Source organism: Polyodon spathula, chromosome 7, assembly GCF_017654505.1.
Source record: "Polyodon spathula isolate WHYD16114869_AA chromosome 7, ASM1765450v1, whole genome shotgun sequence".
NCBI classification, from domain to species: Eukaryota; Metazoa; Chordata; class Actinopteri; order Acipenseriformes; family Polyodontidae; genus Polyodon; species Polyodon spathula.
Genome location: NC_054540.1, coordinates 33,591,364 through 33,617,431, shown reverse-complemented (window position 1 = coordinate 33,617,431; position 26,068 = coordinate 33,591,364). Strand labels below are relative to the sequence as shown.

The window sequence follows — 26,068 nt, the reverse complement described above, 5'->3', positions numbered from 1 at the left end:
GTGTACAATAATTGCAATTACTGTGCATGTTAATGATTTCAGTATTTACTACTGCAATTGTTCATTATCATGCAAAATAGTGGGCATATTATGACACATATTGATTTTATTGTGCCGCACTATGGTAATCAGAATGAATATGTGATTTGTATGGTTATGTATGATAATGTATTTAAATTAGGCACCCTACTCTGAATAATGCATATTAAAGTGAGTGATAATTAGTTTGTTTGGACACCAGGCTTTGCCACTGATAGGCGCTGTTTTAACCTATTTTTCTGGCCTAAAACTTAGTGCTGTTCAGTTCGATTCTTTTTACTGACTCCATCATTTTATTAATTCAGTTTAGTGACATTTAACAGATTTGTTCGTCTGATTCACTAACGTGAAATTTAATACATCTTGTTGAATTACTTGGATATAAAAATGTGTTGGATCAGAAAAATCTTGCAAGGGCCATGTAAGTTAAGACTGGTGGGCTGCACTTTAAAAATAAATTTAAATATATATATATATATATATATATATATTATATATATATATATATATATATATATATATATATATATATATATATATATATATCGTAATGTACGACAGGTTTACAGGATGTGTGCTATACTCACATAGCCGACAATGACAATGGTGACAATGCCGACAAGGAAGAGTATTGAGTCTAAGTTTCAATCTGCATTCCTTGGGTAAGCAGAACAAAAAGAAACACTTGCCATTGCACAACATGACTTTTATTGTATATGCATTAAAGGAGAAAGGAAAATGGCTTTTTTATTTTTTATTTACCTAGGCGAGGGAACAGTTCAAATTAAAAGGTAAGCAGTGCAATTTCACTTTATGTTGCCTCTGTCTGTCCTGTTGCTGAGTGCTGTGTCTGTTGATCGCTCATTTTCGGTCAATGTAAGCCACCTCCACCTTCACAATAAGCTACTGACCAAAAGATACACCTCGACTGCTGGGGCTTTTGATATCAAGGTGGTCATGGGTAAGTCTCTGACATTATCGTGCACATGAAATTAACGCTCACAATACATGTAGTGTGCACAGTATGGTATGTAAATTAGCCTTATACTGTACAGCTAAATTAGTGCGGTCTCTGTTAGTAAATAGGGCAGTACATTTAGATGTATCGCTCACGGTAGGCTCACTGTTATGTGTGCACTAACTCCAAACTTAGTGCCCTTTTGTAAATGAGGCCCAACTGATGAGCAGACATCCTGGTTTAGCCATCAAAGGACCCAGTATCCAGACATTTTGCTATTTTTTTTAAAAAGTCCCAGTTTTCAGTCACTTCATGTAGCACGACACACTCTGAATATCTTTAGTCCAAAAAAACCCCAAAACCCATAAACAATCGCTTTTAGTTTAAGGCACCTGCAGTGAAAACAAAATTAAATAAAAAGCACTGGAGAGAGATGCTTATAAAGATGAGTGTGAGAAAGTAGTCTGGCAGCTGCGTTCTGCATTCATCTCAAAACTTTTTGCAGAGTAGCTTGTATGGTACAGTTAATAACTATTCCAATTGCTGCAGCATGTTGAGAGAAAGTATCAACTCAAAACACACACAAAAGCTAAAATTAAACTTGCTAAAAAAAAAAATCATGTCTGGCCCAAGTTAAAAAGAAAATTGCTAACACATGGCATTTGAGCCATGGTTTCTTTTCACCACCACATAACTGCACATGTAGAATTCAGCAGAATTGGGGAATGTGATTTAGATTCCTTTACAAAATTTCCAAGACCTTGGCCACAGTGGGTGCCTGTCCATGGAAATAAGACTCCTGTTGCATAGCAGTTGCAATCACTCCAGGTTTTAACAGACTATTGATGAAACTAGATGTTTTATACCATTCTGCTATGTGTCCCTATTGTGAGCTTTACAATCAGATTTATTGGCCCTCTCTACATACAAGACGACTGAAGCACTGCTCTGTCTTCATCTCGTGAATTTTCATTGGGAAAACACCTGCTTACTTGTATAGTTTACTGGAGCTCTCCTTTTCTTTGTACAACTTAAGATCCAATAAATGTATTAAACTGGTTGTTACCTTGCAGGGTATCAACAGTTTCCGGTTGTCACTCATTTCAGTTTGCAGCAGCCAATGACTGGAATGAGTTTCAACTAAACTTCAAATTAAAACGGTTCATATCTGAGGTTGCTTTTAGCTGTAGGGTCGAATCATTGCTGACTGACATTTGTACCTGCTAGTTGTTGCTGAGTTTTGTATTTTATGATTGATTATGTGTGTTTGTTTTACTCCTTATTTATTGTGTTTTATGCTTGTTGTCGTGGTGTGAGCCTTTTGCCAGGTCATTCCAAGTGAGAATATGTTCTCAATTGACAGAAAAGCCTTTTTGTGTTACTATTAATACATAAATCAGGTCAAAGCAGTACCAAGCACTTCAGTTCTGTGCCAACTGTTTAAGCCATCTTAGAGCATGTTTTTATTTGTAGCGATGGATTCAATTCATGCTATCCAGTTACAGGTTTGCAATTAAAAATGTAGACAGGAATGACCGTATCCCTTATAAAAGTTTCCCTAAGTAAAAGCATAGCAAAGTATATTAAAGCATAGTAAACATGGCAAAGCATAGGTAAGCATTGTAAAGGTACATAGGTGTTGCAAAGCATATGAAACAGCATGGCACGCCATGGTAAATACATGGTATATCCATGGAAAACTGAAATATTTACTGTGGTGAACTTTTATAAGGGATAGCCCACCATCATTTCTTCAGCTCTTTAAATATTTCCATCACTGGCTGAATGAAACCCAGATTCCTTGCTGCCACAATTCTCAGGGGGCCCTCTGGACAATAAGGTCAGCTCGTTCCCAATGTATCTTGCCAGCAAAACCAGCTTGGAGGAATAACATTGACATCCCTGGGGTCTGTTCAACAAACACACTTTTTCTTTTTCATGAAATATCATTAGCAGTTCATAAAAGACCAGCATTAAATTAAAACTCTATTTTAATTTAATGCTATTTTTTACCCATACAAAATAAGCAAAGTATGGACAATGGCCAGAAGTGCAAAATAAATCCAAAAGACTATTCGGCAAATTCTCGCCTACTCATAACCACATGCATGTACGATGACAGAGCAGCAATGCAACCACATAAACGACCGCTAATAACTTTTTGGTTTCAGTCTGCAGTGAAGGTCTGTTTTTTTTCTGGGTGTGGTTGCAGGGGAAAGCGTTGTTGATTGTATGTATTAATTGTATGTATTCATTCATTCTTTAACCAGGAATAAACCCATTAAGACCAACGCCTCATTTATAAGGGTGTTCTAGCAAGATGACTAGCAACAGACAGCAGAAAAACAACATCTGCAGATACTAGAATACATGACTTAAGACTTACTTGAAAAGAAAGCTTTAGTCTTATAGAATAATTTTTAAAAAGTAGTGTGCCCATTGTCCAATATCAAATTGTGACGGGGAACTTCCCGTCTATGAATATGTTTGGAACTGGCAGGGAGGGGGTTAAATTTCTCCCTGCCAGAAAAACATGTGAGGATGTGGCTGGAGCTCTAATTGAATAATTATTGATTAATTGGGCTCCAGCCACAGGGGATAAAAGCCAGGGGAGAGGCCCTGGTTGGCAGTGTGAAGAGTGTGTGTGTTTTCTGTTTGGGGTGTGTTCTTTTGTTTGGAGTTTGCTTTTATGTTGGAGAGTTTTGTATTTTTAAAAGAAAGGAATATCTTGTTTAAAGACCTAGAAGCTGATCATTTATTTTGTAAGTTTATTTTGATTATTTATTTTTGAACCTCTTTTTGTTGGCCCTTGTGCCTGTTTATTTGATTATTTTATTTAATAAAGAACTTTATTTTGCGTTTACTCTGTCTCTGTCTCTGAGCCTCAATCCACTCGCCAGCCTGTCACACCAATGTACAAATGTTTTCCCCTCCCTGTGGAAATGCTGCAAAACAGCTCAGAAGAACTGAAGGTCAGTGTGTCCCCTGATCCTGTGACAAAAGCCAACTGCCTCTCTACACCAAGGATATTGACAGAGAATATTAGTGTGCTATGGGTGATAAAGGCCAGCACCAGGTATCAGCTTTGAGCCAACAGAGCCCTTGCCATTTGAATTGGCTGCAGTGCGGTGGGGAGATACAGTCCCTCTGGATTTTACCTCCCCAACCCGTGGTAGTGCCATAGCCAATGTAACGCTCCCTATGGGATCCCCAGTGAAGATCAGCACTTTCACACAGTCAAGAAGTGAATATTCGCTCCCCTGATTGTACGACTCAACCTGCACATCACTCCTTCCTTTGTCAGGTAAGCCACACACATAGCTGGTCTACCCAACACCCCACAACACAAATCACCAGGAAGGCAAAATGACTGAGCAAGCTGCGAGAATGCATTATGTTTAAAAACAGGCACTACTATATCCCAAGTTTTCCTGGACGTTTTAAATCTGTGTTTTTGGTAAAGTTACTTATTTCAATGGTAACTTAAAATGTAGCCTTTTTCCATTTATAGTACTGTTTTAAAGACTTTAAAACCATAATAATAGTAATATTGCATAACTGTGCTGTATTATTGTATTATTCACCGGACTGGGGGTGTAGCCAGCAGGTAAACACATTTATTAAAACTAGGGCTGTCAAGTGATTTAAAAATAATATTCTCGATTAATCTTGTGATTAGAAATTGTAATCTTAGTTACTCTTATTTTTAATTGCATATTTAATTGATATAATTACTGCATCCATTTCAAGTTTGTTTTATTACACATTACTTATTATTATTATTAATAATAATAATAATAATAATAATAATAATAATAATAATAATAATAATAATAATTTATTTAATTATTTTTATTTTTATTTATTTATTAAAGTTCTTCTTATTACCTATAAGGCCTTACATGGTCTTGGACCTTCTTATCTTCAAGATCTGCTGGCCCCATATGTTCCTGGTCGTTCCCTGAGATCGGAAAATGTTAATCTTCTGACAGTCTCTAAAATTAGTTTGAACTCTGTCAGAGCCAGGGCATTTGCCAGGGTCTGTTTATTTGTAGCTGGATTATATTATTTATAAATAAATATAATATTATATTTATTTTGTAAAGTGCCATGGAGTGCTTGCATGAAGAGTGCTATATAAGTTACATTTGTATTGTATTGTGAGTGTATCATCATCATCCAAAAAACAACCCAGCATAAAAAAAATAAAAAAAAATAAAAAAAAAAAACATTGGTCCTATTTCTGGATTAATAATATTGCTCCTTCATAGTTTTATATTTAACTACACAGAATTATACAGAAAAACTCCATTTGCTGTTAAATTGTTTGAACCAATTGCTAAATCACAATGGAGTCAGTTTATTACTCACCTTATTGCACTTATTATACTGTATTTTCTTATCAGTTTCCTTTAAAGGGGTATCCTTCCCTGATGTTTATTGCCGTTTAAAAAAAAAAAGTATCCTCTTTTATTAATAACTTAAAATTGTCAGTAACACTTTATATTAAGGTGCTGCTTATTAATGTTTTATAAATATAATACATGCTTAATAACTGTGCTATAGAATGCTAATAAAGTATTACATATGGCTTATAACCATGCAATAGCCATAGATGGAATTACAGTTTTATAAAGGGGGCAGTTTTTAACCACCTATTGTACTTTGGAATGTTTAAACATAATTCTGTTATGGCTACTGCATGGTTATTAACCATCGATAGTGCTTATTAACACTCTAACATAGTTATTATGCATATTATATATTTCTAACACAGTAATAAGCAGCACCTTAATATAGTGTCACCAAATTGTCTAAATAAAACAAAGCATTCATTGAGTAATGGTTATACCCTCCTTAATTGTAAATACAATTAGACGTTTAGTATTTTGCTCTACAACTGGTGCCTCAGGGAATGAATTATCATGTGCTAAGAGATCAAAACAGAGGAGTGTGATTAATGCATGTTAAGAAAAAATTAATCTCTGAAATAAACTGATTAATTGACAGTCCTAATTTAAATGATTGAAAACTAATTTTGAGAGTTATGGTCATTTCAGACTTACAAACAATCTCCATTCCCAAGGTGTTCGAGGTTCTACTGTACTTAATGCAAGAGGGCATAGACGTTTGCGGAGGTCCAGTGTTGGCATTTCTAACAAAGATGGATATCAGCTAGAAATCAAATGCTGTACCTGCAGACCCCAATATGATTGTGGAACTCAGAGGACACAGGAGCGGAGCCAGGCTTGAAGTGGCTGACATTGAAGTATGACAAGGTGTGGTTGATAAACCCGTGCATGGTGCCAGTCTCGCTGTATAAGTACTGGTAGACGAGGCGGGGGATGAAATCCGAGGTGAAGGAGATAACAAAGGCCTAGGAGACAGGAAGACTGTTACTGGTTTTCAACACGGATTAGGGAGCAATAAACAGTGCTTGACAATTTGCTTGCATGTCTGTTATCAGCACTATCAATAAAAGCGCTGTGCTGAAGATCATTCTTTTTACTACATCATCTTCGTTTGACATATGTAGAGCTTTGTGATCTTTTAAAAAGCAGGACTAGTTACAAAACCCCCCAATTCCACTTTTTTTTTTCAAAAAGCGAATTCTAGAGCTTGCAGGTTGTAATGACCTTGCATCTCAGAATGGGAAGGCAAGGACTGGACGTGAAACGCAAACCATGTGGTTCAAAGATGAACGTCTTACAATTCAACTGAACAGCAAGCGCTGTAGTGGTGAGGTAAGTACATGTCTTATGATGATGTCAGTATTATTAACACATCAGCCTTGAGATCCTGCAGAACTGAAAAGGTTAAAGGATGATTGCAAATCCACCTAATTTACTGTCTGAATTAATATATATATATATAACGGGGGTGCCCTGACGTTCAATTCTAAAAACCTTCCCCAGTCTCACATCGAGAGAAACAACAAGTAAAGTGATGCTGATATAGACATAACATATCAAATACAATCTTTTTTGCACCGTTTACACAATTTCTTACACTTATTCATTGAAACACATTTTCGTAGTTGTTGGCATTCTTAGTTTATAACCGTGAACAGATGTCCATGTGCCCTTGACAGCAGGGCATGTTTAATGTTGTCATTGCTTTCAGGAAATAATTAAGGGTCTGTAACAAACAGGTCAGTGAGCAATGACTAGTGCACAACAGTATACTGTCAGGAAAAGAAAAAGAAACTTGATCCAAAGTAGCAGACCACTAGATGGCGCTAGCTGTTCCTAAAAAGACTCTTTGGCTTATCTAGCATTGATTATGTATGTGTTTGGCAGGCAGCTAGAACTGAACTCTTAACTTAAACCTTTAAAAAAATGTTTTAGTATAACTAGGGTCAATTTATAATTACAATTACAGCAGAATTGTTTTCTGGAGATGCCATTACAATTACAATGCTATTTTGTTAAATTACAAATATAGTTACAATTATGCTACAGTAATGACAATTCTAATTAAAATTACGCTAAAAAGTAACATAAAATAGCTACCCACATTAACACTCTATTTTAAACAACCCAGCAATAAATCACAAATACAAATACAGAAACATACTATGCAACATACTGTGCTGTTTGTTTCCATTCTGAAAGTAGAGGACAAGTTAGGGACAGTTCTGCTGCTACCTGCAGGAGCACCAGTTACATATTTAATCTCCCTCTCGCATACCAGGTATAAGGGAACAAACTAGGGGGTGGATCTGATAACTGGAAACCTGCGCAGACTATGTTTTGTTATAATGATAATAAAAGCATGCACTTACATTAATGATAACAGATAACTTGCCCATGCCACTGAGAATGTTGTACCAAATACCTGGGTGGAGGAATCAGAGACACAGGAGTAAGTTGAGAGTCATAGAAAAGTAATAGTACAGCATCATTATTTATACAACTTCAAAACCTCCAATCAGAGTAAATCTCTACGAAACGCAGTCAAGGAGACACGTGCTTCACTTTTCTCCAGTGTACACTACAAACACTTGGTACTTGGCTTGGTTTCTGTCATTAAGCCAAACCGCAGGAGTGCTAAGACCAAATGCAGTGCTCCCTGTAGGCCACCAACCAATAGAGGCAACTTGGCGCAACCAGGATTCAACCCAATCTTGCATCACTCACCCTACACTCCAAGAGCAGCACTTGGAACTCTGTATTACAAAGCAGTCATTCAGGATTTGAAGTCTATGCATTTGAATGCCACTCAAGCCACTTAGGCAGGGCTAGTGCATCAGACAAGTCTTTATCACACGCAGGAGAACAGCTCACATTCCAGGGTAACAGGATCTGCACATACCTCGAGGTTTTGCATGCTCTGGGGTCTGTTTTGCAATCAGTTAGTGTCACAGTCTACAGTAATGGGAGCTGGAGTCCATGCAACCCAAAGCAGTGTTCTATTAGGACTGATTGACAAGTTTAGGGGCCACCTTTCCTTGTTGGTAGGATCATGTATCAAACATGGATGAAGGGAGCTATTGAGGCTTATACTTTATCAATGAGTATATCACTAACATACAAACTCTGATACTGCCGTAAAATTAGAACTTTATTCTTGCCTGCATGATTTCTTTAAAATGTCTTCAATGAAAAAAACAAAGATGGGAAATATTTCTGCTAAAGATCATTCTGTCCAGTACAAGGAGTCTGTTGTTATTTCTATATTTATTTTTTATTTTTTTGTTTGATAATTCACCAATGCTGAAAGTAGAATGTCTTTAAAAAGTTGGACATAAAAATAAATATTGTACAATTTAGCATTTACCGTTTTTCAGGTAAGCATTTAAATGTTTAGGAACAACTGTTGTATAGTAACTGTTTTTATAAATATTATGTTTGCTTATGAAATATCTTGAAATACCTAATTTTAGCGAAATAAGCAATTTTTACTGTGAACAAAATATTTGCAAGTAATAACTCTGTCTTTCAGTTAACATTAAAACTAGAAGATCCTGATCTACTTTCCTGACATCAACTTATCTTGTTAGTGGGAGTACTGTATGATTCACTGGTGCTGTTTCTGCTCATATTGTCAATTAACATGTTTAAATTGTTCCAGCAAAAAAAAAATATTCTGAAAAAGACTCCTTAATGCTGATTGTGGGGAAGCCTACTGAATTCATTCTGTGTGACACTGATATGCTTCCCCAACTCATTTCTCCCACAGTCAGCTGCATTCTTTTCAGGAGCAATTTTTCCAATGTACTGCACAATACTAATACTTCTCCACCTCACTTCCCTACAAACTGAGGAGATAAAATCAATTTGTAGAAACACTTAATTCATAGCTATGGGTATATACATCAGGTACATGGTAACTATGCATAATAACATGGTAATGATGTGTAAGTACACATGTATTTACTAAGTAACTGCTATGTAAATACACAGCAATTAGAGACACTTAATGTAAAGTGTTACCACCCAGAGATATAAGAACCTGAATCAAAATTTATTTCAGTGATGGAAATGAGACTCCTATTGCATAGCAGTTTCACCCATTCCATGTATTACAACAAACTTGATTAATCACAGTGTATGGGTAACAAGCTCAGGTTTGTCTTATTAAACTTAAAATAAAACCAGGAATAGATCAAACTGTTTTGCGATGGGAATCTTATTTCCATCTCTGTATTTCAAAATTGAAGACAATGAGAAGATTTTTTGTTGAAAGGTTTGTCATCGAATTCATGCAGTTTAAATTGGTAGAAACATTATATGAATCAATTAAAAAATAAAGAAACAGCCAGAAATACCAATGCTCTTCGCCCGCACGGCGTTAGGCCTCCTCAGCTCGGTTACAAACTTCTTGGCATCAAGTCGTATCTCTATGATGTTATTCAGAAGAGCAAACAGAGGAGCCAGTGGGAATGAAGCGACGAAAAGAGTGACAAACCCAAATTGGATAACTAAAACAAAACGGGAGAGAGAGACAGAGAGAGGGGCATGTTAAACAATCACACAAAACCTTGAAAAATGTGTTTTTAAAAAGGTCCTGCTTTGTTTTACTGACCAAGTGTAAAACAAATCCCACTTGATTTCCATTGATTAACTTGCCATTAGTCTTCTGTACACTTAATATTGAGCAAGAACAATTGTATAATTATAGAACAGTAAGTTTTTATTGGAATTGATCCTTGTTTGATTGTCTCATGCATTGCTATTAATACTCCCTGAACAAGTTGTAAGCATCAAAATTGCTTGTCATTTGCTGAATTCCACCTTAACATGCCCTTCCTGTTCTGTGCTGTGACGCTATATATATATATATATATATATATATATATATATATATATATATATATATATATGTATGTGTGTGTGTGTGTGTATTCAGGACATGAATATTCTCTTTTTATATGCTAATTGAGTGTTTTAACAATCAGAGCCTTTTTGACTGCACCCAGTCCTGACTTTCAGTTATTATTAAAATAAAATGTTCCTCCATTTAAGCTGCATTAATGACCTGTATTAATAAAGCTGCAGACTCAGGTGTGATCAATTGTGATCAGTTCATTCAGAGTACATTTACTTCTGTCTAGACTAATCAATCTTCAAGTACCTGGTCATTTCGATAAGTTACCTAACAAGGGGTGCAGCGGGACTAGTGCCAGTTACAAGCCCTGGTATTTAGTGATTTGTCCTATAAATTCACCCAGTGTACAATCCTAACAGCATTCTGCATAAGGTATTCAGATTAGCTATACAAGATATATGAGAACTTGCAGCAGAAAGGTGCCTGTGGCTATCCCACAGTATCTTTTAAAATGTGCCAGTGATAGTAAGCAGTTAATGTGCCTGTCCCTTATGTATTTCTTAATACATATTCTCTTTGTAAAATGAAAATGTTTGTTTTTATAATATGCTAGTTAAGTGCTGTGCTGCACAAGGATTTGTTTTTTGTGCCCCTGGAGTCCGTCATGTTATGAGTGCCATCATCAATATAATACTGTTACCGTGAGACATGGCAAATCTGTCATGGGCTTTGAGGGAAGGGTTGGAAATGCAGTTTTAGCAAAAAGCTATGACAGAGTATGTACCTCTGTCATACTAAAGAGTAGTGTCATATATTAGTAGTAATTAAGTACATTTGGTAAAACAATTACATTTTATTCCTACCTGGTAGTATGTAAAGTATAGTTTACTAATCTGCATTTACAGCTATAAAAAAAAAAGATCCCTAAAACCATAAACCCCTGCTTGCAATCAACCAAATTTGATCAAAAAACAAAATTCCTTACACTTTAAGATCACCCGACCTAATAGAATGCTAGCCCAGCCTTCCTTTTGCCTCAATGACAGCCTGGAGGTGTGGATTTGTGAGTCAGTGGGTCAATGGGATTGGCAGAAGACTGCAGACATACATTCAGCATTTATGTCCATCCGAAAGATGCAGTATTGGATTGAAATCAAGGATTCATGCTGGCCAAGGAAGATGAAGTCTTCCTCGAATCACAGACAACACTGTCGGAGACAATCAGCATTGTGAGGGGTTGACTTGACCAGCAGCAAAGTTCATCAAGGTTAATCACCTCCCCCGGCCTGGTTTGCATATGATAATAGGCACCGGATTCAATGCAAATGAAAGGGTTCTATAACGAAAAGTCCAGAAATGTATATTTAATTTTGGTTACGGGTTTCTATTTATCTGAAGCATCTGGTTTAATACATTGAAGATATGTCATTAAGGTACAGAAGAGCAGAACTTGAGTAAAAACAGGTTTCAAGTAGAAGTCTAGTATAATTTGGCACAAATAAAGTGCAGTTACTTTTTTCCACGTGTGTCACTTGCCAGGGGTCTGACTTACAGGTCAGGTAAAATCCAGAACATAATCAAGCATAAAAATGTGTTTATTTTAAATGAACCGGGTTTGACTTTGTATTGCCAACCAAATGGGCTGACTGACTCTGGACTGCGCAGTGCAGTCATTAAATGTCAGTCAGGAAAGCCAGAAGCTGGTCTGTGAATTAAACTCTGATAACCCGGAAAAAGCAGCTTGCTGATAGCACAAGAAAACCTGCCACAGATGGTGGAACGTATCCTAACCTGACTTTGAAAAACAATGCCACTTCCTTCCTTTACTAGCGTGAAAGGAGATGGAAGCTGTTTTATCACTGTTTTATAAGTCTGGAAACATGAAGTTTTGCTGTTAGGCTCTCAGAAACAACAATCCTTAAAAATAGATTTGGGCATACTGACCTATAATATAAAATCTAATGTGACCAATTTGGAGATTATACTGGATTCTGATTAAAGAGGGTTTTTTTTAACGTTCCTCGTGTTTTAGATGGTACAGCTTCCCTTGGTAAGCCATTGCATGAGCTTGTAGCTGTGTAAAAAATGCTTCCTACCTTCTATTAAAAATGCTAATTCTCCACGCCCTCTTGTCCTACTCTGCTAAATGTGCATAGTGACACAGGTTAACTGTACCATGTATCCCCTTTTTTTTACAGTGGATTCTTTTAACCTGTCCACATACTCTAGCTCATGCCATTGAGCACTGGGATCAGTCGAGTTGTACTTTGTACTTTCTGAAGTGCAATGATGTATTTTTTTGGAGCGAGGTGACCCAAACTGGAGGTCGTACTGTCTGTTTTACTTTACCTGCATTTATAAAGTGCTGGTCTTTTGTAACTTACTATTATATGTTTTTTTTTTTCTTTGTAGAACACTTTGTAATTATCCTGTTCAGTAATGGACTGTCAGTTTTGTAGAAACTGGGTAGGAGAAGGCGTGCACTGCTAATCCATAGAATCACTTTGGTAAATTCTGAGTACTAAAATACTGAGGCAACTGACACATACACATACAACACACAGACAAACACATATGCATACAAACACACACCGACAAACGTATAAAAACAAACGCACACACAGACAAACACACACACACATCCGACTTCTGTTAAGGTATTGCGTCAGGTAATACAATCCCAGCCTTCCTGCTTTTTTGTGTTGTTAGCAAAATGCTTTATTTCAAGTATCTGGGTAGAGGGAAAGTTCTTTCTAGCATAACACTTCTCAGAGATAATTTCCACCTAAACATTTTACAAAACAAATTCTTTAAAAGGGATTACTCTTCTAGGTTTTGTTTGCAATTTGCTTTATGGAACCTTGTGGCAAAGTGCCCCGCCCCTGGCCTATTTATTTGTGTTGTATGTTACGTGTAGTGTGTTAATGTTGGTGTATAGTCATTGGTACACGGCATATAAATGGGTCTGTGTAACACAGGTGTTTAAAATGTATATTTGTATTTAGGCAAGAGGATTGCACAGCACTTCACATGCAGGTAAAACGTAATATGTGAGCACAGGGAATTGCACTTTTATTAATTCACATGCAGTTGTACCGAGAATCCAATTGAATGATTGAATAGCAATAGAGCGAAACCAATCGCTCAGCTTCACCAGACTCCACCACTCTGTTTATTTCCTGGTTTCTGGTCTGACGTCACCCGCTGTAGCCGTCTTTGTGACAAACCTGTTTCTCTCTCTCTCTCTCTCTCATTTGGCCTTTTCGGTTTGTCCTGGAAGAAGTGTCAGGTTGTCTAAAACAAACCTGTCCACTTGTTTTTGCTCATTGTAAATCTGGTGCTGTGTTGAGTTCTAAATGTACTTAATAATGCCCAAGTGCATATCAAAGAGCATGAGAGGAAAGAGCGTATTAATTCATCTTTAGTGAATGAATAGATGGATAATAAAACATCTTGCAGCAAAAATCTGGCAGAATTTACAAAGATCATCCCAATCAACTACCTCATGATGCACATTCTTCATAGAAAATCATGCTTGTCATTCCCTGTAAAACCAGCAAAGACCAAAAGCAATTTCCCTGGGTCACACCATCTCTATGAAATACTCAGGGCTCTCCATAATCTTCGACGGGGCACTGAGCCATCAAGCTCATAGTCAAAGCATGCATTGTACCAGGAAATAAGATAATCGAAAAACGAGGGGATTAGTTGATTAACACCATTCACAAGCCATTTAAACCCGCCTTTTAATCGTATGCATTTGCAAGGGTGCAGTGAAAACTCCACATCCCTTAAAATGATACAGCTAAATAAAATATGGCTTGTTGCACCAAAACTGGTGTTAAGATGTCGGGAATGGAATCAGCATTGCCATATGCCTGAAACTCTTATTGCATCTGTCTTCTTTTCAGTGATTTAATCCATGCATACGGTATTCATAAAATGTCTACTGGCTGGTTGCTATTTGGTTGACGGGTCATTTCCTAAGTGCGCTGTAACTTTGAGGTTCTACTGTACTTAGCTCAGTTACATAATATTTATTATTTTACAAATTAATGAGCAAAGTAAAGGGTTGCCACATTCCAGAGTGAATTGATGAGACTAAATAGACAGGGGAAATGCAAACAGGGAAGTCACATTCACCCATCAATTAGTGTTTAATACAACACTGTAATTTATTTACGCTGATGAAACTCTCTTCCCCTCCAGTGTAGACTGAGTGGATGAAAAGGCTCTAGATAGTAATTGACAATGACTTTGTTAGTGCTCCAGACCCTGAGGCAGGACTTGAACACTTTCAAATGGAAAAACGGGGCCATGGATTTTCTCATGAATCTCAGCTGTGGCTCTAAAGCTGTCAATATCTATAGATTTATTTACGTGCCAGTGCTAGAGAGCAGGCTCTGCATGTGACCTTTTAAAGCTCAGAGCTCCCCCCCCCGATCCATACTGCTCCAGTGAGAATGCGCCATTATTAAACTTGACTGGGAAGCAGAGACCACTTTATGTTCTCGTTGGTAGTGTGATCCCTTTCAATGAGAGACCACTAAATGGCAAAGATATACAATAATTCTAACCAGGGATGGAAATAAGTCTCCTTTTGCATAGCAGTTTTCACCCATTCCAGGTTTTACTATGAGCTTGATTAGTCAGTGTGCAGGTAACAAGCTCAGGTGCATCTTATTAAAAATTCATAGTAAAACCAGGAATGGATCAAACTAATGTGCAATGGAAGTCTTATTTCCAATCCTGATAATGGTAAACTGGCAAGAAACAGCTTTAAACCTTTACAACTGCCTTTGCCTTTGCAATTGTACTATTATGTGACAATGGTCTTCATTAAAGTATTGTTACCACCAAGGACAAGCATCACGACCACAACCACGGCCACTAGTGGGCCCCATAATCTCCAAATCTTGGTCCGATTGACAATGTTTGATATGCTGTTTTAAACTATGCAGAGATTGATAAATTCAAACATGAGGACTGCACTTAAGATTCTGCATTTGGTGTAGAAATTCTAAGGTATGTGTATTAATGGGTTAATGCAGTTGCGTAACCAATGTTGTGGTTACCAAATTCTTGTTAATGACAACACTGACTTGATTTGACAATTACACAAACTACAACTTGGTTTGTGTCTTCAATCTGCACCACCAAGTCACCTGACCCAGGTAAAGTTGTCTGATTTATTTGGGCTTGTCTGTGATGCAGCACTGGCATAATCTAATTCACGCAAAATGGTTGTCTGTGCCATCACTGCAGTATTGCTAATGGAAACCACACTGTGCGCTCTGCTATGATTTGTTCTTCCAAGAACCATGTAATTGAACAGAGTAATTCTTTTCCACAGCTCAGCTGTGCATGCACAGTTGCTCAATTAGAAAGGTCCTGTTATATCACCTCTTGAAATTCCCCGGATGTCAACAAAAACATAAGAGTTTTATAACCAAAGAGGTTATCTGAAGGCTAGAACCACCACTTTTTACTCAGTTTCCCACAGCAGCTGCATAAATGATCACGTCTCCACATTGTTTCACTGAAACCTACGTTTTGCCTACATTTGTATTTTTTATTCAAAGAATAGAGAACTGCCTGCAGCTCATGTAATATATGCCAGCCATGTAAAAATATACTCTCAGGAAACTCAGTACCGCTGCTTGGTTATCTGATAACCAGAATAACCAAATGTACGCCCAACTATATACTGTATAAGGCTGCAATGCAATAGATGGGTTCTGCTGACAGAGTGAACCACAAGCGCCAAGCTCTGAAGTTATCTATGTGTCTGTGATCATTTATGGAAGAATGTGGTAAATATAAATTATTAATATGCTTGTGTGTGTGCTTGTAGGACACTGAAGTTTTTAAGCTTGTATTTTGAAACCCACTTCCCAAAACAAACCCGCAACAATCAGTCTCTATTTAAGGGTGGCCCAGGAGTGAATAACAGGGGGTGACAGGTGAGGAAAATCACTCTTAAGTCTCTTAAATCCAACAATGACTTAAAGGATGATCAAATCAACCCCTTAAATCACAATGTAAAAACCAAAACAAAACATAAGCCAGCTGTATGCCTACTCATTTCCATGTACTCCGGGGTCAGGCCAGTAAACGGTTCCAGGTTATAGTCCAGGTTCCATTGCTGGGGTGGTCGGGTCTGGTTAGTGTTGCTTTCTTCAGGTTTGGTCCCTTTACCCTTCAGCTTTCTGTGCAATTTCTTTAGCTTCCTAGACAGCAGGGAGGGAGTCAATGCACTGTCAGATTTAAATACAGTGTAATGTGTCAACATTAAAGAAATGAAAAGATTCAAAACAGGAAAAAAAAAATACTAATTGGAATTGATCATCCAATGTAAAGACATTTCTTTTTTATTTTTTTCTTCGTTTTTGTTTCTTTTTTCAATATTCGGTTTTGACCTGTAATTGAAGTGGTCACTGTATTTCATTAGATGGCTTTCCCGGTTTAATGGATGTGTCTTTTTAAGTGCGAGTGATTAAAATGGGACTTGGGATGGAAGTAAAAAGCTCTGCTGTTCAATTAGAGCACTTTAACATTGACCTGAATCAGCTTCAGTGTTCCATAAATATAGTTCCTCCATCTCTTTCTCTCTTATTTTATATAAACTGTAAGGCTGGTACACACACACACACACAGGGGGGTTTGGGTCACCCAGGGTGTCCTCAGCTCACTGTGCACCAGAAACCCCTGTAGGCATTATTGACCCTGTTACAATCTTTTAATGAAGACGAAACAAATGAAGATCTCTCTCTCGGCTGTGTGTGTGTGTCTGTGGTGAGTTTGCCTGCACTTTATCGTTTCTCTCTGTCTCTCGTTTGTGTCGAGTTTGCCTGCACATATGGAGGAATGAGATTTTTTGACTTCTCTTTTTGGGAGAGAGAGATAATAGAGTGGTTTTAACCACTTTTAAAACCAGCCCTGGTGACCTGCCTTTTCTGCACTGCCACTGGAAAACCAGCACCCAGTCGCTACATTGTTGTGACAAATGGAGATGAGGCAGGTACCCCGACACGCACTTGGAAGCTGGCAGAGGAGTTTGTTGAAATGCAAAACTAGACTCGCCCAAATAATTGGCATAGGCAAAACTAGATTGGGCCAGCATCGATGTTGAAGCTTTGGACGAAACTAGACTCGCCCAGGCTAGCTCAAAAATTCAGTGAAAACTGTTGAAAAAATGGGTTTCACCCAGTCGTCTTTTTGAAGTTCTGGTCCAATCTAGATTTGCCCGATTGGATGCGGATGTGTGCCTAAAAAAGTGGTAGCTTCAGGATTCGCCCAGAAGCATTGGTGAAACTAGATTGGCCCGGGCAAAACTAGACTTGCCAGGTTTCGCCCTTAACATATACAGTGCCTATAGAAAGTCTACACCCCCTTGAGTTTCATGCATTTAAATAAGGATTTTTTTCCACTTATCTACACAACATACTCTACACTGTTAAGAGGAAAAAGGTTTTTATTGAGAACAAAATTATATGTTAAAAATCCAAAACTGAAAGATCATAACTGGATAAGTCTCCACCCCCCTGAATCAATATTTGGGGGAAGCAACTTTGGCAGCAATTACAGCTATGAATCTGTTGGGATAGGTCTCTACCAACTTTGCACACCTAGATTTGGCAATATTTTACCATTCTTCTTTAAAAATTGTTCAAGTTCTGTCAAGTTCCTTGGGGAGTGTTGATGGACAGCAATCTTCGTCCTGCCACAAATTTTCAATTAGATTTAGGTCGGGGCTCTGACTGGGCCACTCGAGGAGATTTACTTTTTTGTTCCTTAGCTACTCCAATGTAGCTTTGGCTGTGTGCTTTGGGTCGTTGTCATGCTGAAAGGTGAACTTCCATTCCTGTTTCAGCTTTCTTGCAGAGGGCAGCAGGTTTTCCTCAAGGACTTCTCTGTACTTTGCTCCATTCATTTTCCCTTCTATCAGGATCTCCTGAGTGGTTTTTTGCATACTTCAAACGGGATTCAAGGTGGGATTTCTTGAGTAATGGCTTCCTTCTTGTCACCCTACCATACAGACCAGATTTGTGGAGTGCTTAGGATATTGTTGTCACATGCACACTTTGACCAGTCGGCCATAAAAGCCTGTAGCTCTTGCAAAGTTGCAATTGGCCTCTTGATAGCCTCTCTGATCAGTCTCCTTCTTGCTCAGTCATCAAGTTTGGAGGGACGGCCTGATCTAGGCAGGGTCTTGGTGGTGCCACACACCTTCCACTTCTTAATAATCGTCTTGTCCATGCTCCAAGGGATATTCAAGGCCTTTGGTATTTTTTTTTATACCCATCCCCTGATCTGTGCCTTTCAACAACTTTGTCCCGGAGTTCTTTTGAAAGAGCCTTGGTGCTCATGGTTGGGTCTTTGCTTTGAAATGTACTACCCAGCAGAGGGAACTTACAGGAACTGTTGAATTTATCCTGAAATTGTGTGAATCACTAAAATTTAACACAGGTGGAGGCCACTTAACTTGGTGTGTGATTTTTGAAGGCAATTGGTTACACCTGAGCTAATTTAGGACTGCTATTAAAAGTGGGGGGAGGACACTTATCCAACCAAGCTATTTCAGTTTTTATTTTTAATTAATTTTCAACACATTTCTAGAATATTTTTTTCACTTGGAAGTTGTGGGGTAGGATGTGTAGATAAATGAAAAAAAAAAGCTTTTTTTAATGCATTTTAATTCCAGACTATAAGGCAACAAAATGTGACAATTTTGAAAGGGGGTGCAGAATTTCTATAGACACTGTATATTAATATGACATGATATTTTTTTTGGAAGTACAGAAAAGGTTTAAAGATTAAAAATATATTTTATTTCAGGCTGTTTTGGATAGGAGCCCTTCTTCAGCTGTGTAGAAAGAAGAGTAAACACAGTGCAGTAAACTTTAGATTGCCAGACTAGAATGGTCATTTTAAGAGATTGCAAAGATAATAATATTATTGACCAATTTAAGATATATATTTATGTCTATAGATATATATTAGTACCCCAACCTGAAATATGCTGCATCTAGATTGGGCTGACCACATTCGGTTAGGGTTAATTTACATTTTTTGAACCCTGAAATCTTTTCGTGTTCGGGGTGGGTTTGTCTTGTGAATGATCCCATCGTGATGCAGAAAATTTATTTAACCCGAACCCGATATGAAGAAGATCATCCGAAGACACAACCTAACAGTGAGCAGCAACATCACAGTGCGAATTGGTCTTCCAATTAAAGCTACAGTACCACATTAGCTGAGCAGTACACAAGAGTTCAACATTTTGCTGTATTCAGAATAAAATAACACCTAAAATAGCAACCTTTATTCTAACAAATAATAACATTAATAAAATAATCTGAATAGTACAACTGGTCCAGAATGCTGCTGCTGCAAGAATACAAGTGCATATGTGACAGGACAGCTGCAGTGAGAAGACTCAGAGTCGAGAAAATCCAGTGAAACAAAATACTTAGTTACAAAAACACTAAACAAAAAGGCACGAGGGCCAAACAAAGGTACAAACAAAAAAGAAAGGCGTCCAACAAAACATCAATTTTGGATAAACAAAAAAAGAACACCAAACATACAAATTCTCACCTCAAACACTTACTCCACTCCCCAAAACACTCTCCAACTCACTGCCCACACATTTCTCCTTGTATACAGGTGCCTGGAGCCAGGTGGGCAATTCACATGTCATTAGGTCCAGGCACATACCAAACATTACACACCAAACTCACCCACATTCACTACACCCTGCCACAACATATTACATCTGTCTAGGCAACTTTGCATTGGATACCTTTCAAATATTGGGTTATTTTTGAGATTCTTCTTTTCACCTTCAAGGCTGTCAGGGAGAACTGGCCCTGGCTGTCTGGACTTGCTGCATCCCTAGGCATCAGCTTCATGCTCAGAGCTGCTGGCTGTTCCCTTGACCAAGTGTGTCACTCGGCACTAGTTTCTCCACTGGTGTTCCTAAACTTTGGAACTTGTTGCCATTAGTTGTTAGAGGCTCTCATTCTCTTGAAATGTAAAGCACTGCTAAAACACATTTGTTTTTCCTAGCTTTTGGCAATAGGGGTTTTGAATGTAAATCATTTTGTAAATTATGTTTTTATTTTAGTTATGACATTGTACTTTGCATTTTTTTTTTGTATTTTTCCTGTAAAGCGCTTTGGGATGGCATTGTCATGAAAGACACTATATAAAAATAAATAATTATTAAAGAAAAATTGATTAATTCATTGATAGGTTGCTTTGTAAATAAAATAAATACATACATTGAAGACTTATGCTTTCAAATACAATCAAACTGATTTATTAACATTATTATTCTTATGAAAATGAAGACGATTGGGTATGAAAAGAAATAAAAACTAACTTACTTTAAGAAAATAATGTGCTGTATTGTATTTAGCAAAAGTACACCCACAAATTTAAAACACTCCATTTTAAATCTTAGGTAAAACTATAAAGAAAAGAAAATCATGTTTATTTAGTTAACAGTATTTTGTTACAATTAAACACATGTCGAATATTTAGGTTGCTATTTGATGTTTTATTTTATTCTGAATACAACAGAAATGATAGTACACTGTTGTGTTGTGCTCCGCTAATGTGGTGCTATAGCTAATTGTTAATGGTCTAATTAAACAATTTTGGGTACAGTTGGAACAAATGTCCCGAATGCCAGTATATAATGTGAATCAACAGGGAAAAGATTCTGATAATATCACTTTGGTTCCTGGCACACTGGTTAATATTACATGAGAGTAAAATGTGTTAGTAATGTTAAACCAGTTTGCTGGAGGTGACTTTGCTGATAAGGTAACTTACGCTTAGGATGACTGAAGTAATAAAGCAGGTCATGAAATGTATTAGAAAAGACAAAATATTGTAAAGAATAAATCACAGTAACCTTGTTAAATACAGTAGTTAGTGGTTGGTTGCACCACAGTAAAGTAACAGCTGAATAGCTTATTCCTATTATAATTAGTAAAATAACAGAAATAAACTGTAGTCACATGCTCTGAGCCTACTAGAGTATAAATATCAGGCATAGAGGCGACACACACAGATAAACCTCTAATACCTCCAGATCATCGGTGTATCAGTCTGAGAGCTCTCTCCAGGAGTTCAGGTAATCTGATCAATTGCCTATCTCTATTAATACTAGTGGCACATACTGTATCTAAACAATAATGTTCAATGTAGAGTGTAATGTGGGTAATTGGAACTAACATGGTAAACATTGTTAAAATTTGAAACATGGTCTGGTCTCATCCTTATAGCATAACAAAGTAGTTAATTACTTATTTTTGAAACTGTACACACTTATTTCTGCCCCACCCAATATCACTTTGTGAAACAAGAAGCACAAGATTATCTCGTTTGCACGTCAGGAACTTGCTGTACAGCACTGACATGTTCCGACTATTAATACAGAAACACAAATCAGCATAGAGAAGGCTGTACATTCAGCAGTTTGTATTGTAATCACTGCAATATCTAGCACCTTGACTTCCAAGTTGAGTAAACAGGCATGTTTGCTGTACCATTACTTCGTCTGTGTTTTAATGCTTATTTGTTGCAATAACTCTTCTGTGTTTTAATACGTTTATTTTACCAGGTTATTGGTGAACTCCTGATTAAGTCAGCCCTGTTTATTTCCACCAGTTTTGATTCAGTCCCTTTTAAAGCAATAATATACACGTGTACTGTTTATATTCTGATACAGGACCACAATGCACTGCATAGCTACATGTAATTGACGTCTATGAGTCACATGTTTGTATGCTTAGAGCAGCTCATAGTTTTACTTCTGCATTTATGATTTAGTGTTTCTGAGTTACAGATGATTCCCTTAGGGTTGTCTTAGCTGCCTACGGGTTACCGATTTCCAGAGTGAAAAACTAGGATGTATTTTTTTTTTTTTTTCTGACACCATAATAACACAATCATAATTTAAAAATTAAACATCAGGTGTATTTATTGCAGATCATAACAGCTCATTGCTTTCTTTCTATTGTCATCTAATCAATACATGTTAAATGTACAAAAGGCCGGATTTGAAACTATTAAACTAAAACCAGGACTGGATCAAAATACTATACAATAGGAGTCTTATTGCCATCCTTGCACCTTATACAGTGATCCATTCTAAATGGAAAAAGAACTGAGCCTTGGTGATACCAACCAGGATAGGAGCCCATGTATGCCACATACAGAATGCTTTTAGGAATCTCCAGTCAGGATAGGAGCCCATGTATGCTACATACTTTTAGAAATCGCAAAACAGGAACGGATGCCAACCCAGGAGTTGTTTTTTTTTTTTTTTTTTTTTTTTTTCTGGTTTGATTGCAAACGATGATTTGAAGTAAATATGTTTCATAATCTAACCTTTGATTGCCTACAGTTTTACCACTTTAATAATTTAACGAACTGGAAACACTGGGGAGCTTTTAGAAAAGCATTACTGGCATTGAATTTTTAAAGAACTGCATTTGTTCACTTCGCAGCACCATGCATTAATTATGAATTAAGTTAAAGCCATTTTCCCACTACATGATTATCTAATGCGTTCTTTGTTTTTTTTAAGTGGAATTGTCTATTTATGTTAATATATGTGCTTTTATTGTTTTTGAAAAAGGACCAAAGCAGATTGTAAATGGTCATGTGTCTCATTAGGGAATATATCTCATTGTGGAATCTATCTTGCATTTATTCAAATCCAATGACAAATCCAATGCCAAGCAGAGGCAGAGCTTGATCTAATGAAAGCAATTCTCCAATATTAGCTGCTACATATAGCTTTAAATAAACTTTTATTTTCCTCCTAAACACTGTACAGTGTAGAACCTCAGAGGTCATTTGTTAGTCTGAAAACATCCACAACTATAAAAATTAGTTTTCAATGGTTTTAATAAATGTGTAAAACCTGCTATCTACATTCTCAAGTCTGGGAAATAATGCAAGGGTACAGCACAGTAATGCAACACTCATCGTGCTATGATTCTAAGTCTTTCAAACAATACTGTAAATGGAAAAATGCTGTATTTAAGTGATCATTGAAATTATAACTGTAGCAAAAACAAAGATTTAAAACAGCCAGGAATTTCTGGAATAACGTAGTGCTTGTTTTTATTTATTTTTTTTTATTTTAGTTTAAACAAAATTCATTCGTGCAGCTTGCTCAGTCATTCAGCCTCCTTTGACTTGAAAAAATAATCTGTGCTTTGTTTGAAACTGAAATGCTCCTAGTAAAATTTCCCATACTTGCTTTGAAATCTTCCCAACATCTGTCATTTGTTGTTACAGCATTTGCTTTACTCGTATAAGCAGATATGTTTACTATAAGTTTAACTGCTCTTAGTAGAACTCTCTCTTAAATGTAAGTTTACTGTATTTTGCTCTTATTTGAATTTGATCTTATTTTCTATTGATTTTTACTGTACTTTAACTGTTTTTATCTGTAATGTGACATTCTGTGTTGTGACATTGTATAATGTGATATTTTGTATAACTGTAAGATTGCCCTGGATAAGGGTGTTTGCTAATAAATAAATAAATTAATAATAATAATAATAATACAGACCACTCCATAAACGTTCATGGAGTGCTGTAGCTCACTGAACGCTCCTAACCCACAAGAGCGCCAGAGCCGCTCCCTTTGGAATCCCTGGGCTGAATGACTCCCTGCACACCACACAGCTGTGCTTATGAATCTATGCTGTATGACTGTCCCTGCGCACCACGCGGCTGTGCTATTGAACCTGCACTGAATGACTCCTTGCGCACCACGCGGCTATGCTATTGAACCTGTGGTGAATGACTCCCTGCGCACCACGCGGCTGTGCTATTGAACCTGTGGTGAATGACTCCCTGCGCACCACGCGGCTGTGCTATTGAACCTGTGGTGAATGACTCCCTGCGCACCATGCGGCTGTGCTATTGAACCTGAGCTGAATGAATCCCTGCGCACCACGCGGCTGTGCTATTGAACCTGCGCTGAATGAATCCCTGTGCACCACGCGGCTGTGCTTTTATGAAGTGAGCCTCTCAGGTGACCCTAATATTTTGTTCATGATTGTTTGCAGCAACTCTTACAACACGCCAGTTTAACCTGCCAGCCTAAGCCTTAAATAACATGTGGTTGTGATGGCACTCAAAAAGCCAAAGCCAGATTTCATTTGAAAACATTGGGTCTGGCAGTGGTTTAAGTTTAGTCCCCTGTGCTGCTGGAGCAATGCCCAGGAACAATTTCCAAAGACATATTTGCTATTGTAGTCAATCCAGTTGTGCACAATCGTAGATACGCTTTATTATGGTGTTCATGATAACTGCAGCTGCTAACTGCTTTTCAGCATAATTTAGATGCAGCATTTGAGTTGAAATATTCTTTGAAAATGAGAATAAACTAATAAGCCATCCTAAAAACACTGAGAAAATGTTTACTGAGCTGAACTTGATTTTATTAATCAAAATGGGCTTCACATGTCTGTGAATTACATCGATTCTTGTTTTTTGATGGAATGCCCTTGAAAAATTCTTGTAAAGCCCCACATGGGGAAAAAATACAATCATAGGTCATCAAAATGTGCACCACCTGCAGAAACCTCCGCTTTATGTTGGGGCGGGGGTGGTAGACGACACACCTTTTGTGCACACACACACACACACACACCCCTACCCTGGCACCATTTCCTCATTCACATGTGATTTGAGCTGGAACCGGAAAACCTGTGAACCCAGTACTTACGGGATGCCGATTTCAAAGAGGTTGTTTTGAATGAGCTGCTTCCCCAGCATAATGATGCTCAGCTGTATGCAAAGCTCCATCAGACAGCCTCCAGGAGCGCACTGCCAACACAAACAAACAAGCAAATCACTACCAGCAAGAGAGTCACTGGGGATGGCAGAACGTGGCAGCTTCACTACTCTCTGCACTTACCTCCTCCAACCGGTAGTTGTCGAAAACATAAACATAGTCCCCAGGCCGGCCTATGAATCTGCAAAGCAAGCCACATGGGGTTTCATTTTTAACTGGAGTCTTTCTTAGTTTGGTTGGTTCATGTCAATTTTCTTAATACTATGCGTGAGCTGTTTATTTATACTAGCGCGGGCCTCAAAAAAAAAAAAAAAAAAACAAGGACAATCTGTTACTGATTAATATTTGTTAATACAATAAACCTTAGCTAAGACATTCTGTGTGGTCTGACATAGAAACACGCTGTACTATTTTGTTTTTAGATTAGATTTTTTTCTTAATTGCAAGCTTATAAATGATGTACAGTGGGTGCCGGTTTTGAACAATTTGAATGAGCACTTCAGTGACATTCATATCTCTCCGTGGCTACGAATACAAAATCTGAGCCGTCATCAGTAACACGAGTAAGCAGATGCAAATTGTAATTTTGATGCACAGACAAACATATGCCCCCATATACACCATTTCTTTTACACTCAATTACTTGCTCTAAAGAATACCAAACCGAGTTTCTTTGATTCAAATAAATACTTTTCTAGTGAAAAAAACTGTAAATGTGACATTGGCACTGTAGCCTCCTAGCCCAGATGTTAACGGCAGGGACAGAGACTCAGACACAGAAAGCTGCACGGTTAAATGCGCTAATGCGCCTTTTAATTAAACAAATGCATAAAATAAAATGGTACTAACAAAAACACACTTAACAAAACAAAAGGCACAAGAGCCAAAACAAAAGGTTCTACAAAAAACTCACGAAACGTAATCACGGAACACAGAACACATACCTCCACCTCTATCACCAACATCAA

At 37.4% G+C, this 26,068-nt stretch overlaps 1 protein-coding gene across 1 annotated transcript in view; it reads right to left on the bottom strand.

Moving 5' to 3' along the window:
- LOC121318572 (anoctamin-2-like) overlaps positions 1-26,068 on the bottom strand; it is a 91,893-nt gene that overhangs the window by 7,227 nt on the left and 58,598 nt on the right. Inside the window, exons 21-26 of the mRNA XM_041255389.1 lie at positions 25,224-25,281; positions 25,032-25,132; positions 16,349-16,497; positions 9,768-9,920; positions 7,782-7,834; positions 6,193-6,374 (exon numbers count right to left, since the gene is read on the bottom strand). Of these exons, the coding sequence (XP_041111323.1) occupies positions 6,193-6,374; positions 7,782-7,834; positions 9,768-9,920; positions 16,349-16,497; positions 25,032-25,132; positions 25,224-25,281 (696 nt within the window). The remainder of the gene's footprint in view (positions 1-6,192; positions 6,375-7,781; positions 7,835-9,767; positions 9,921-16,348; positions 16,498-25,031; positions 25,133-25,223; positions 25,282-26,068) is intronic.